Raw genomic sequence first — 14496 nt, 5'->3', positions numbered from 1 at the left:
CTATGCGTTATAGTGCTGGATACCACTGTCCATGTTAGAGTGCTATGTATTCCATATTTAGTAATCAGAGCCAAACTGATCCAAAAACAATTGTATCACTGCATTGATCTATAATAATAGTACTATTATTTTACTAAGGCAAATGGTTTCTCGTCCACCCTCCTGACGAGTTATAGTAAATTCACTTGTTTCCACGACATTTTACAAGTGGCGATTTTCGGATTTGGTTGTTGCATCACTAACACCCATTGCTGTCTGTGCCTGCAATTCAGGTGAAAGATTGCTCAGTTTCTTCCTTTCATCAGTTGCATTGTGTGACCTGGTTTTTTAGCAGGTTGATTAACAATAGCACAACCTTGATAAGATACAAGGGCAGCATGCCATGGTTGGAACCAATAAATTGAACAAACTGCTATACAACAGCTATGAGAGTACACCACAAGAAAATCAATTCAATTTGACCACCAATATAATTGAATCACACTACTATCTATGAGCATAGAAGCAATGACTTTAGAGATTGCATGGGAAGACAAGGCTCCGGAAGATACTATATAGCAACCCGCGTCTAATTAACCATACCATTGATGACCAAAATCAGTTGACATTATAAGGGCCTTTCCACTGACCACATCTATATGGCCAAAGGCTGCAACTACTACTATCTCTGGACCTTCCCGATGGAGTGTAAATACACCGAGATCGAAACAATACTGCAAAATACAATAATTTTGGTAAGGCTATATCTCATTCAAAGTTGCATGCTAGCTGCCTCAATACTTCAATTGAAAAACACTACTCACATGGAACCAAGAAAGAAGGCAAGGGATGGATGAAATCCAAACAGGAAGATAGACACGACTGCCGTCAATAACATTGCAACTGATGTAGCGTACACCTGCAGGAAAAACCTTGACAACTGAGTTTTTTCCCCCAAAAATTGATAACAGGAGATAGTAACATGATAAAGGATTTTTTTCTTGCTGCCAACTACATGGCTAGATAGGGATATCAAAGTCAGAAACATCAATACTTGTTTGATAGGCCACAAACACAAAAATAAGCTGAAGAACTCAAGGTAAAAACAAACCAATCCAAACAATTTCTTCAATGTTTTACATGATATCCAGTAGAAGAATGGTGGTCATCTATCTTCATTGTGGATTCCCTACACATGAATAAGACATGCCATCGGGTGTGCTTTGATTTTATATATCAGGAATAACTAAAGTATCTTCCTTCAGAGACACCACGAGTTCTGAAGAGGTATATAAAATCGTAATATGTTTCACACACTGTTTTCCAATCGTCAGAGATTTGCAACCATCTATGGTTAAGACAATTTGTGTGTGCTCCAACATATATAGGCCCAACTCTAAGTCTCCACTCACTAGTTCAAGAACCTTATTTGTGTCTGTGACCTATTTCACACTAATCACGTATATTATTTTCTCACCTCTTTGATACTAACTCATGTGGAAAGCATTTCAATGCACTGGTCCGAAGTATTAAATAATGAGTAGAATCTGATAAACGATTCATGCTTTAAATGACGTTTAAGTCTTTACCTTCACGATGTTGTCAGCATACTTCATGACCATTGATACAGCAATGCCACTGCATTAACATTGAGATTATTACAAAAGGTTGGAGCAGATACACTATTAATAGAAATGGTATGCGTGAACAATGTTTAACAGAATAAAAGTAGGTGTATGACTACAGGCAACAGGAGAAACAATTATTTTCTCAAATATCTCAGCTGTACGCTACTATTTTCTTTTTGAATGTTCACAAATAATATCTTGCTACCTACACCAAATAATTTATCATGTGCTCTCTTATGATGGGTTGAGCTCCCACTTTTCATGAAGGGGAAGTAAATTATTTATTTACAAAATTTCCAACTTTCAATGCCAATCTGAAATAGGACAAGCAGCATGCTCTGTGTTGATGGAGCATAAAAACTACAAATCATCCAAAAATCAACAATCCTTTTCGGGGCAGAACCAGCATTATCAGCCACCATCCAGTTAACTTACTTAAATTCATCTTAAATTTATTATCTCAATCGAATTTGTATTCATAGTAACGGATCCCCATAAATACTTACCTTAGAGCATGGTTTAGAATCATGAGAACAGTAATGAAAGAATATCCATGAAAGAAGCCCCTGCAATAGAAGAAAATAAGCACAAACTTCTTTAGGATGCCAGAGCTGAAGTCAGAAGACCACCTAACAATCTGGGTCAAGAATGTTACTAGAATACAAAACTATATGTGGCTAAATATGAATGAAAGCCCAGTGTGCAAGATTCAATATAGTTCCATCTATCCTTCCAGAGAATTTTCATTGGTTATGGAACAGGGAGTGCTCAAAAATTTTGAATGCTGATATCTGCCAGAAAGGTAGACAAATTCAGGAGTAGTTAACCTTACTTGTTCACAACAGCATCAAAATCTTGGAAGACTATGGTGATGGCATTGAAAATCATCCCAAATACATACAACCAGAAGTTCTGAACATTAATGTTCCTTGAAGGCCGTTTTTTAATTATAGCCTAGAAAACAAAGCAAATATCAAACATTGTCCCAACATAATAGCATAATCAACAACACTGAGATGTGGTATTTTGATAAGTCATAAGTAGGTCATTACAAAGGGTAATTTATAAAGGTGATGCCATTCTAAGCAAATATACAACTCCAATCTCTTGCAACATCTAAAATGATATAAAGGCCTTGAATCCTTTGTGATTTGGGTGATAATGACAATGGTTTTTACCAGAAGAAGAAAACACACATATACACGCAGAAACAAATATCAAACATTGTCCCAACATAATAGCATAATCAACAACACTGAGATGTTGTGTTTTGATAAGTCATAAGTAGGTCATTACAAAGGGTAATTTATAAAGGTGATGCCATTCTAAGCAAATATACAACTCCAATCTCTTGCAACATCTAAAATGATATAAAGAACTTGAATCCTTTGTCATTTGGGTGATAATGACAATGGTTTTTACCAGAAGAAGAAAACACACATATACACGTAGAAACAAGAAATCAAACAAAGATACCTACATCAAAGTTATCATACTGCAGAATGGGTGACACACTAAATGATTCTCTCTTTTTCCTTAAGTGATAGTAAAGGGCTGATCTAGAGTAGAAATTGAAGAGATGTACTACCAAATTACCTCAGTGTAAACTCCAGCAAAACCACTAAGAAGAGCCATCACCTGAAATGATCAACCAAGAGTCAGTGAAGCTAGACACAGGGAAAACTGTAATTAAATATTTTACCTCCACTGTTGAACTAAAAGAGAACACGAAGAACATGCTTGTTTGAAAATGGATACAGTGTATTCCAACACTAACTAGCCTATATCTTCCTCTCTCTTTCTATAATCCGGAACTGAATTTAATAAGTGAAATGACTATTATTTTGTCCCCAAGGAATTCAGAATGGAATGTTAGATTATCATGGTTTAGCTTTTCATGTTCCACTTTCCTGCTATTGCCTTCACAGACAGTATTAACATACTGAACAAAAATATTAAGGGGAGATTCAAGTTTCAACTTACAATTGCCATCATCCAACCTTGCAAAGGTGTCTGCAAAACATTATCTGAACTGAGGAGTGAGAAAGATTAAAAAGCAAAGGTGAGAAAGACACTGACAATGGGATAAATAAGGACACGATTCTAAGGTAACAGAAAGAGAAAATCTGGAAAGAAAGATAATTCATGAATGTGTGTGCAACTGTGTATCTCAGTGTATGTATCTCAGCCTACATCAAATATGATAAACATTCTAAGTTATGCTTAAACACAAGGACACAGATACACAGATACACAGCCAGTTCATTGACTAAGAGATGTTGAGGCTAGCATGGATTATTAGCTCTCTCGCACATGACATTCTCAATTACATTTTCAGCTACATAAAAAGGCAAAGAAAGTTGGTACTAGACCATATAGCTCAATGGAAAGGATCAAGTGAAAACTCTAACATCCTTACTTGGAATTGAGTTGTGCTGTTGTGCACCCTGCACAAAGTAGAGCAAAAGCTGCCCACTGAATCTCGCTTAACCTGAAAAAGTGTTCTTGTTTACTTTCATATTCGCATGTTGGTTTGAATATTGAACAGACATAACAAGAAATATTATGGCAATTCTGGTGTATGATTACATCCAGCAAATCTTTAAATTTTAAGAATACAGATTTTCGACCTTGGAAGTATAAACTCATTGAAAGTAAGGTTCCGGGAAATACTTACTTTCTCTTGAGAATGATGCGGTATAGCACACCGGTGCTGATGATATTAAAGTTCTTTAATATTTGGTAACCTGGAGCATCTACGTATGCAAAGATGTAATACTGCCAAAACAGAGAACTTCAGGAAACAGCATGCAACAGATAAGTAATTCTATGGGAAAATTAGTGATGAGAGCCTACCTGAAGTAGATTCTTGATGAGGTACAGAGCTGCAGGGATGGGGTATACACTAACTTCATCCCATGTTGTACTTAACCTAAAGGAAAATTTGAAACAGGGAACAATTTAAATCAACTAAAATGAAACAGGAACTACTGAAGTCCAAATAAATTCAACATAAAATTTAGCTATTCTAGAAGATGCCACCCCAAGCATGAAATCATTTCAGGATGCTAAATTTATGGATCTAAAACCTTTTGGTGGATAATATTGCAATTTTAATTCATGAACATTTACTATAGTCTAGCAAAGAAATAGAGCTACTTCACAGGATTCAGCTGGGGCATTTAGATACATGGTTAATCAGATTGTACATATATATAACTTTAAACATAGTTGTGCGTACTTTAAATACATTGTTTCCTTAATACCTTCCTAAGTCGTAGGTTTTAAAAAATGTGTGCACCAACCCATGAGTCCATAGTTTTGTCATTTAGTATAAAAATGAATAGCAAAGGGACAAAACCTGTTATCATCAGTAACACCTTCATTCCTCCAGATTCTCGCTAATGCAGCTAGTGATAGTGCACATTTCAAACTCTCTACCTAATCAGAAATAATGAATTTCAGAACATTCTTCAAGAGATGCAGTCCCTTTGCAAAAACATTTGAAATGAAAAGAGCAAAGCTTAATGATAATACAGTGATTAACCAAAGTGAAAACAGTATCTACTCACCAAAAAATTTGCAGTTGTAACGCTGTACTCATACTTGCCAGCCCTCTTTGACCAAACAATAAGAATTGCTTGTGAACTTGTAAGAACTGTCAATGCTAGTGTCACAATAGACCTGTTTTTTGTGATAAAATAGATGAACTATGAAGGCGTCCTCACATTGTTGGTATTCTATATACTCGTAAGATGCATAAAAGAATTTAAGACAGCCATACTTGCGCTTCCACTTAGTACGGTCTGCAGAGCCACCTACTAAAGCTCTAGGAGACCCTGCAATTCAACAAAAAAAACAAGAGATTACAGATGGACAAACCTAGTACAGTGAAGGGATATGAAGGTATGTGTGGCACCTGAATGGGGTTTCCCTCTCAAGCTCTCAACATCAACATGAGCTGAATCCTCGTTTTTATCCTAAATGATTAATCCCATAAAAGAGTGAGCAAGGGGTAAAATTGATTCCTGAGGCAGATTTAGCGTGTGCTTAAACTAGAGTAATGGAATCTCAACAATTCAGTGTGAGATGATATGGAACTAGTAAAGAGAAACAGCGGCGAACGCACAAATGTATGTGTAGTAGTAGAAGAGCAGCAATATTACGAATAGGCAGCTGGAGCAAATCAAATTAACAATGCTCGATCGAGAATAAGATAGATAGACTTGACATGGCTTAATGCAATCAAAACTTTGACATCAGCTAAAATATCGCCAAGATGGAAGCAAATTGAGTAGTAGAGAAAGAGGCAAACCTGATCCTTAATTCTTCTGTACTCCATTCTCTCACTATCTCTCTCTCTAGCTTGGAGAGAGGTCTGAAGGAGGCGTCCTTAGTCAGCACTGGCCAGTTAGCCAAATTGGACGGAGAGTGGCGTCTGAAGGAAGGGGCGATGCGGTGGCTTGTCGAGCGTTGCTGATTCGACTTAGAGATGGAAGCAATACGGACTCCGGCGTCTCGTTGTAGCTGCTGTTCGGTCGGTCAGTGGCGATTTGCCGGTGTCGCCGGAAAATTGGAGAGAGAGATTCAGATCGAGAGTGAGAGATGAACGAGTGATAGAGAGAGAGGTGATCGATTGGGCCAGAACTAATTTAATTAGTAATGGGCCTTTTGATTAATTAATTATTTGGGCTTCGTACTTAACCAAAAGAATTGTGCAAATTCTATCATTTAATTCATGAACTTTTATCATTTTAGTAGGCTTGAAGGCTGATTATGAGTACTCTAGAAAAAATTGCCCAAAACCATGAATTTTGGTCTATCTCAAAGTTTGGATTTATTTATAACTAGTATTACGGACTAAAATATTTTTAAGAATATTGATTTAGGTTATAAATTAATTAAATAAAATTAGAAACAATATCATTATATGAAATATGTATATAATAAATGTAGATCAATAATAAATACTATGAAACAATTAATAACAAACTATAATATTTCAATGTTAAATCATAGGAGAAAATATCATAAAAGAATTGAAAAAAGAGGAATCACCCATAAATTTTGAAAAACATACTCATACACTACACGAAAAAACCCTAAATAATGTATAATTTACCACTTCTTCTAATGAGATTTAAGATATTGTTTATCAAAAGCTATAATTTAAAATAGCACGAGACACTTCCTAGTCGAGCTGCATTTAATTGCAATATAGTGACCCTATACATTAAAAACCTAAACCTTGAAACATATATCATAAACCCTTAACTTTAAAATATACTCATCATGACCAATAAATGAGCCAAATATTATTAAAATTCTCCCTCCCTCTCATGCTCATATTAAGAAAGTGCTTTAGAATAGGGCTATGTGAACGATAAAACAAAAAAAAATCTTTCTTGCATTCATCCAGGCATCTATATATTCACCAAATGTTATTATTTATTGGAGCCGAAGTAGTACTCCTACTATGTTTGTAATTTCAATAGGTGTGACTCCAAAACCTTCCTCCAACAAATTAAAAGATCTAAAAAACTTTTTATGTATCAACTTTATAAAATAATTATTCTTACAAAAATCAGTTTTATGTAAACTACTTATAATATATCTAATTTAAAATTACATCCCTTTTATATATATATAGACAAGACCTTCATAATGAAAATGTAGTAATTTTTCAATTTCACAAATAGTATCACATTCTTACTGCCCCATATAATATGTAACTGTAATAATCTATTTTTTGTCCGAACAATCTAAATAAATACTTCTTATTAATTCAGTTGCAAATATGAATACATTACCCAATTGTTTTCCATTGGTCCACGCACCATCGAATCACCTTATTAATTCAAATTTACAAGAATCAAGTAATATCCACGTTATAATAAATATGCATCCAAAAAAATTTAACATACAACAAAATAAGGAGTAACAAATTTGATTAAAAATTAGCAACTAATCCAACATATTATATTATTTGTAGCAATAAATCTAAACTTAAACGAAAATATATATCTAGAATGGATATCTATTTAAAAAAAATAAAATTATTGTAAATCAACTTCACATTATCACATAGATATAAAAAGTGAATTTAGTATTATACTTAATATTTAATTATTTATGAGAAGTTGTTGAATTTATTATTGTATTTGAGAAATACCGCTCTACATTTATTACTCACGAGTGATCCCTCCGTTTTCATTATGAGTCTATCAATCGTTCCTTTGCTATTTTGCAAAATACATAAAATTTAAGTTTTTCTGTTAAATCTTAAATCTATCTCCCATCGGTGGTAACTAACAATATGAACATAATTTAAACACGAAAAGAATATAACAATAAGATTATTTGAAGGAAAAATCAAAAGTAACAATAACCAAACCAGTAAATTCAACTAAAATTTGAAGCTCAAACAACCACCACTAATTAAATCAAGCCAAAGACTTGTAGCTCAAACAACCACAGTTAATTCCAATTTAATCGAACCAAACACTGATGATTTATATCCAAGACTATTCTAAACCCCCAAGACTCTTCATTGGGCTCATTTTCCCCTTCATCGCCCGACCCAGGCTCCTAATGGTATGTAAAAGATAAAAGTAAGAAATATTGATTATATGAGACAACAAACTTTGATCAAAGCAAAACTCACATCTTAATCAAAGTCATAAAAGAAAATTATGCAGTGAGGAGTATGTTATCCAATAACATACTCACGCAAGACCTTGATTCCCTTCAGCTCGGCGGTTACTCAAGTGGAGCATGTGTAGCTTGTTTAGCCACAATCTTTCTACTCCCAAGAGTTGAACCATTTATAAGCTCAATGGCATGATTTTCATCTTCAACAACATTGTAATCATTCAAATCAGTCTTAACAACATACATATATAGCAAACGTTTTTTCATGTTTAATTAAAAACCTTTCCACTTCCAACCCATTCAATCTATCTATACAATATATAAAAGGGGAGTTTTGGGGATATTTAGGGAAATAAAATAAATTTTGGGGGTATTTAGGTAAATAATTTATAATTCAATTATATCATTTTTAAAGAATAGTAATGGTAATATTTTTAAATAATTCATCATAAAGCATTATTCATGCTTGGTACGAAAGTAATTAACATGTAATCTAAAATAAGATATATTAATAGTTCAACCAATATTTATAATCTGAAAGATTTTTGAAGATAACAAAAGTAAAGTATTTTTATTAGCTTTTCTTTTTTTTGTTGTTAGACTAAGCGGAATTCATCGGCTTATTACTTACATTAGTGAAAACACAAAAATACAATTTATGTAAATCAATTTACACAACTTCTATTTTAGTGGGAGTAGTGGCTCTTAATTAGTGGGAGTGACAAACACGGATTTTGCATGTTTTTAAGGGCTAGATTTGACTCGTTTTAAATGTCAATCATGAAAATTATGTTCTTAAATTGCATATGTTATACATTTGGTATTTTTGATGTGTTTGTTAATAAATGATAGAAAAAGATAGAAAAAAGTGCAAAAAGGCCAAGGTGCAGCAGGCTCTGTTCGAGCTTATTCTGGCAGCGATTTTGAAGTTCAATCAGTGCTTAATGCATACCATTCTCTTCTTCTTCGAAAGAGCTTCGCGTGGATATCTCGCACGTCTCAATCGGAGTTCTGTGGAGAAAGTTATGGCTATTCTACGAACAGTGCGCAGTGCAGTCAAAGCTGGCGGAAATTTAGGCGGAAATTCACGGAAGAAAAGAAATTATTATATTGTGAAGCCCAATCTCTCCTATTTCTTGAAGGCCACGAAATTATCAAAAAATAAACATTTTTCCAACCTATAAATACCTCTAACCTAATTCATAATCTCTATCTCAGAGCCTCCAATCCTTCTCCCTCTCTACCTTCTTCCATCCCACAATCCACACATATAATCATCCATCTTCCATTGGAGCGGAGCTTTGCAGATCCAGGCAAGAGAAGACTGGAGATTGAAGATTCAACCTTGGGTTTTATCAATTTCTTCCATGTCTCGTACTTTATTTGTAGTTTTTACTTGTCTATGAGTAGAACATCTTTTGTGGATTTTTTGGTGAAGATATTCAATTGATTTTCCTTGTTAGCTCTTGCAGTTATTTGATTTATCCTTGTGCCTTTTATATTCAATTGATTAGCTACCTTTTGAATACATGCTAGAGTTGATTAGAGTACTCGGGAGACGAAATAGTTGACTTGGAAAAGGGATAACTCACACTTTAATTCAATAGAACTCGGGAGAGTTGAGGTTTCACGTGAGGTCATTGGTCTTAACGATCTTTTAGGAGTTAGGTCTAAGAATTAGAAGGGGACTTCAATTATTACACCTAATCTACGGATTTCTCACCTCGGGAGGGGGTTTAATCTAGTTAAGTGACCGACTTAATAACTCTAGAGACCGTAATTCAAGGAAGCCAATTGTGTTTTGGATCCTAAAATTTTACATCATTAGCCTGTTTTGTATCATATGTTTTTATGCTTCTTGTTATTTGTTTATTTATTTTATGTCTAGTTTATAAAACCAAACCCAAAAATCTCCGTGTCTCTAGATAGTATATGACGTTTAGTATATGGTAGTCAGTTGCAATCTTATTCTCTGTGTTCGATATCCCAGTACTGACATTTAGTTATACTAGATCTACCTTGTATACTTGCAAGTATTTTTAGTGCTAATAAATAGTGCATCAGGGAGTAGTGGTTCTTAATTAGTTTTCATCCAACATTTACTTAGTTTTATTCAATCCAAAGTCATTTTTTCCAAAACTCAATGGAAAGTTTGCTACCATCTCCACAGTCGAAGACGGGCTTTGGCTATGACGAACTTGCAATGTCGATATTGTTTTGATCCGGGAGAATACGGAGGGAGAGTATGCTGGCCTCGAGCATGAGGTTGTTCCTGGGGTCGTTGAGAGCTTGAAGGTGTTTTTTTTATTGAATTTTTTGCTATGTTCATTTCTTTTGTTGATGCAATTTACTAAATTTAGGAAATAGCTTTGAAATGTTTAATTTTACTTGGTAGAAGACGGATCGGATTGGATTTCATGATATATATGTTCCCTTTAGTGAATGTAGAAATTGAAATTTTCCTGAGTTCTGCAGTTGCTCACATAGTATTAGAATCAATCTTGTGCTAGTATTAGAATCAATCTTGTGCTACTTAGTACTTGCACAAGTAACACTTATTAAACTAAAATTATTGCACAAGTAACACTTATTTTCTAGAAAAAAAGATTTTTAAGTAATTAAACTAAAATTATTTCTCGTTCATTTCATCATTGCACACCTATAAATATAGCGTGTTCATTATGATTATGTTAGCTTACACTTATCCTATTTCTAAATAGTGTATCACATTTATCATATTGTTCAATACTATCATTGTTTGAATGAATAATTGTCATGAGACATTGTTTAACCATATACACATTTTTTTAGATGAAGATCTTGGGGATAAATATTTCACATGCTTTATTTAAAAAAAAACTCAAGATTTTATGTTATCTATTAAGAATCACATTATTTTTTCTACGTATTGGCAATGCTGATGTAGATTTTGAACTAGACATTTGTGATAGATTTAGAGTAATGTGATTATTAAATTAATATTGAATGATAACAAATGGAGTACCTTTTTTTATTAGAAACTAAATTTTTTAAAACTTCGATAGCTATGATTATTGTTTAAGCATTTTATCTAATTATTGATTTTATATATTGCAAATTAATTTTGTTACTTTTTTTAAGTTATGGTATGACATTTTTATTAATTGCATATATTTATTTATTGTAGTTTTAGGTGAGACAAATGACTTTAAACAAGTCAAATGAGTTATTATACCTTTGAGTTTTGTTTGGAGAGTGACAAGTTGTGTAGAAAAACCAAAGACTCGTAGCTCAAACAACCACAGTTAATTCCAATTTAATCGAACCAAACACTGACGATTTATATCCAAGACTATTCTAAACCTCCAAGACTCTTCATCGGGCTCATTTTCCCCTTCATCGCCCGACCCAGGCTCCTAATGGTATGTAAAAGATAAAAGTAAGAAATATGGAGTATATGAGACAATAAACCTTGATCAAAGCAAAACTCACATCTTAATCAAAGTCATAAAAGAAAATTATGCAATAAGGAGTATGTTATCCAATAACATACTCACGCAAGACCTTGATTCCCTTCAGCTCGGCGGTTACTCAAGTGGAGCATGTGTAGCTTGTTTAGCCACAATCTTTCTACTCCCAAGAGTTGAACCATTTATAAGCTCAATGGCATGATTTTCATCTTCAACAACATTGTATTCATTCAAATCAATCTTAACAACACACATATATAGCAAACGTTTTTGCATGTTTAATTAAAAACCTTTCCACTTCCAACCCATTCAATTCATCACCAAAAACCATTGCACTTCCACTCCCCTATAGGAAGCGTTTTTGCATGTTCAACTTCCCCTAATGATTACAGAAATAATTAAAATATTTTCACTTTCCTAATTATAAGACAAATAAATAAAACCATTTCATTTTTCTAATTTTATTAAAATATTCACAATGACAATCTTGTTATTTTCTTCAAAACTCTCTTTTATATATGTATAGATTCCAAGCGTTTTTTTTTAAATGGCCGACTAATCTAATCTAAGTATCTAACGTAGCTAACTTATATAACAATGCCATTAAAGCCAATCAATTAATTATTGATTAAGAGAATGACACTAATACAATTATCCTAGTGATGATTTAGAAACGCTAATGAACCATGAGGCTCTACCGTATGTGATTTGAAAATGATGATTTTGAAACGCCATAGAATGTCATTCTAGCATTAAGAATTATATTTTCATAAATACCCTCAAAACTTATCGGTAATTTCATAAATACCCTCAAAACTCCCCTTTTATATATGTATAGATATAGATAGATTATCATACTACATATAACTCAATGCTGATTTTTCAACTAAAAACAAAGTTACGTTTTGATAAATATACACAGTGACGTTCATGTATGATTTTTTCCGGCTGCCATTTCAGATACAATTCCACCAAAAAATTTCGAGCCGTGATAATTTAGAACAAATCCAAATTTCGTGATTTTTACCATTAATTTTTAAAATTGTAGGTCCGGCAAAAATTTAACTAAACTTATTTTTTTCGGCAATTTACCCATATGTATATTACTATATGATATATCCGAGTGTGTCCTCTGAAATAATTTTTTCTCGCTAATTAAATCAAGATATACAAATTTCACAAGTCATTTTTTTAATTTCCTTTCTTTTTCTTGGAGGAGATAAAAATATGTAATTATTTGGAGCAGTTATACCTGACCTCTGAAGTTACGTCATGAATTATTTTCAACTACCTAGAGGTAACACTTCAATTAGTACTAGATTGTTTATTCAAGCATGAAACCGAGTGCTGTGTAATTTATATTCACATTTCCAAATACTAACCATCGCAATATCTATTCAAGTATTCAACCATAAAAAATACTAAAAAAATAAAGATCTCTGAACTAATCAGCACGCTGCAATTCTTACCTAACCACACGTTTTTAATCTAAATCTAGGAGATGCCATCATCTCAACTAATTACATTAAGCTTTAATTTTATCATGTTTATTAGCAGTCGACCAGAGGCTGCTGTGATTTTATGTATTTATTTATTTATTTGAAGTAGGCATGCGATCTTCAATAAAAAAATATATACATTAATTTTAGGAGATAATAATAAAGACAAGATTTTTTTACATTATTTCTGTTTTATTTTACTTTCCTTACTTTAATTATTTATTACTATTATTTTTTCAAAATTAGTAAAAAAGGAAGTGACTCAATTAACAAGAAACGGAGGGAGTATTTAACAATGTTCGATTATCAATTTTTCATATTATCTCTCTCATTTAATAGTGTATCTTATCTTATTAATATGTTATATGTGACATATTAACCCTGACATGACATATTATTTATGTTTTATTTATCGTATTGATTTTTCATTCCCATACAGTTTGCCTTTTGAACAAATATATCATATGTTACCTTCGGTCTCTTATTTTATTACTTCTATACGTATTGAAATAAGATAAAATTGAGTAATATTTATTAATTAAAAAATTATGCTAATTTTACTGCAATATACAAAAAAATATATACCAAAAGTTTAGAATAATCGACTCAAAACATCATTTTGAACTGAAAAAATAAAAATTATACGTATAAAAATTAATTATAAACCCTCTAAACATGCATAGATCAGCGCGCGGATCCTAAATAATAATCTGATCAAAACCATAAATATTTGTAATTAAGTAATTAAATAACTAGGAATAACATAAGTAAAATTTTGTGTCATGAGTACGATATTTCCTGGAGTATTACAGTTTTCTATGTACATACACTATACACATGACAAATGTATTACCGTAAGCTAAGTATATACTAATCAATTTTACTAGTATTTAAAGTCAACCTAAAATTATTCAACCAAATGCAATCTGCAACCTCGTTCTTAAGCTTCATCGTATAGGAAAAAAGGGTACCACCACCAATTATTGATCAATATTCACATGAAAAAGTAAAACTCTGTAATTATTTTATATTATAATGCAATAAGTATTCTTTATACTTGTATAACAAGATTTTGAATGAGCAAACAGCTGATTCTTGTCGTCTGAATAATTCAAATCAATATTAATATTATAACAGCAACATGCTTCACATAAATCCTGGATATGAATTTTTGACTTCGCACTTTTTTAAATAATCGTTCAACATTATTAAATACTTAAATGTTTTCTACGTAAGACAAGCCAAGTCCAACCTCAATCTCTTTATAAAAGCAATCAAATGCCTAGATAT

At 32.6% G+C, this 14496-nt stretch overlaps 1 protein-coding gene across 2 annotated transcripts; it reads right to left on the bottom strand.

Annotated features, from left to right (window-relative positions):
• Nucleotides 1–65: 65 nt before the first annotated feature.
• LOC125224324 (CMP-sialic acid transporter 4-like) lies at nucleotides 66–6212 on the bottom strand. Of its 2 annotated transcripts, XR_007176855.1 has the most exons (16): nucleotides 5923–6212; nucleotides 5527–5587; nucleotides 5392–5446; nucleotides 5180–5291; nucleotides 4969–5048; nucleotides 4464–4539; nucleotides 4285–4385; nucleotides 4027–4098; nucleotides 3591–3639; nucleotides 3204–3245; nucleotides 2440–2561; nucleotides 2114–2173; nucleotides 1569–1617; nucleotides 804–898; nucleotides 583–713; nucleotides 66–261 (listed from the first exon to the last, which is right to left on the bottom strand). XR_007176855.1 is itself a non-coding variant. In XM_048127707.1 (15 exons), the coding sequence occupies exons 1-15, from the start codon at nucleotides 5947–5949 to the stop codon at nucleotides 662–664; spliced, it is 1053 nt and encodes a 350-aa protein (XP_047983664.1). In that variant the 5' UTR covers nucleotides 5950–6212; the 3' UTR covers nucleotides 401–661. The 2 variants fall into 2 exon arrangements, 1 of the variants encoding a protein (XP_047983664.1); XM_048127707.1 differs by lacking the exon at nucleotides 66–261 and having other exon boundaries at nucleotides 401–713.
• Nucleotides 6213–14496: the final 8284 nt, after the last annotated feature.

The sequence above is a fragment of the Salvia hispanica genome, chromosome 4 (genome assembly GCF_023119035.1).
Source record: "Salvia hispanica cultivar TCC Black 2014 chromosome 4, UniMelb_Shisp_WGS_1.0, whole genome shotgun sequence".
NCBI lineage: Eukaryota > Viridiplantae > Streptophyta > Magnoliopsida > Lamiales > Lamiaceae > Salvia > Salvia hispanica.
The sequence above is the reverse complement of the archived record's forward strand: the minus strand, read 5'-3'. Positions and strand labels throughout refer to the sequence as shown.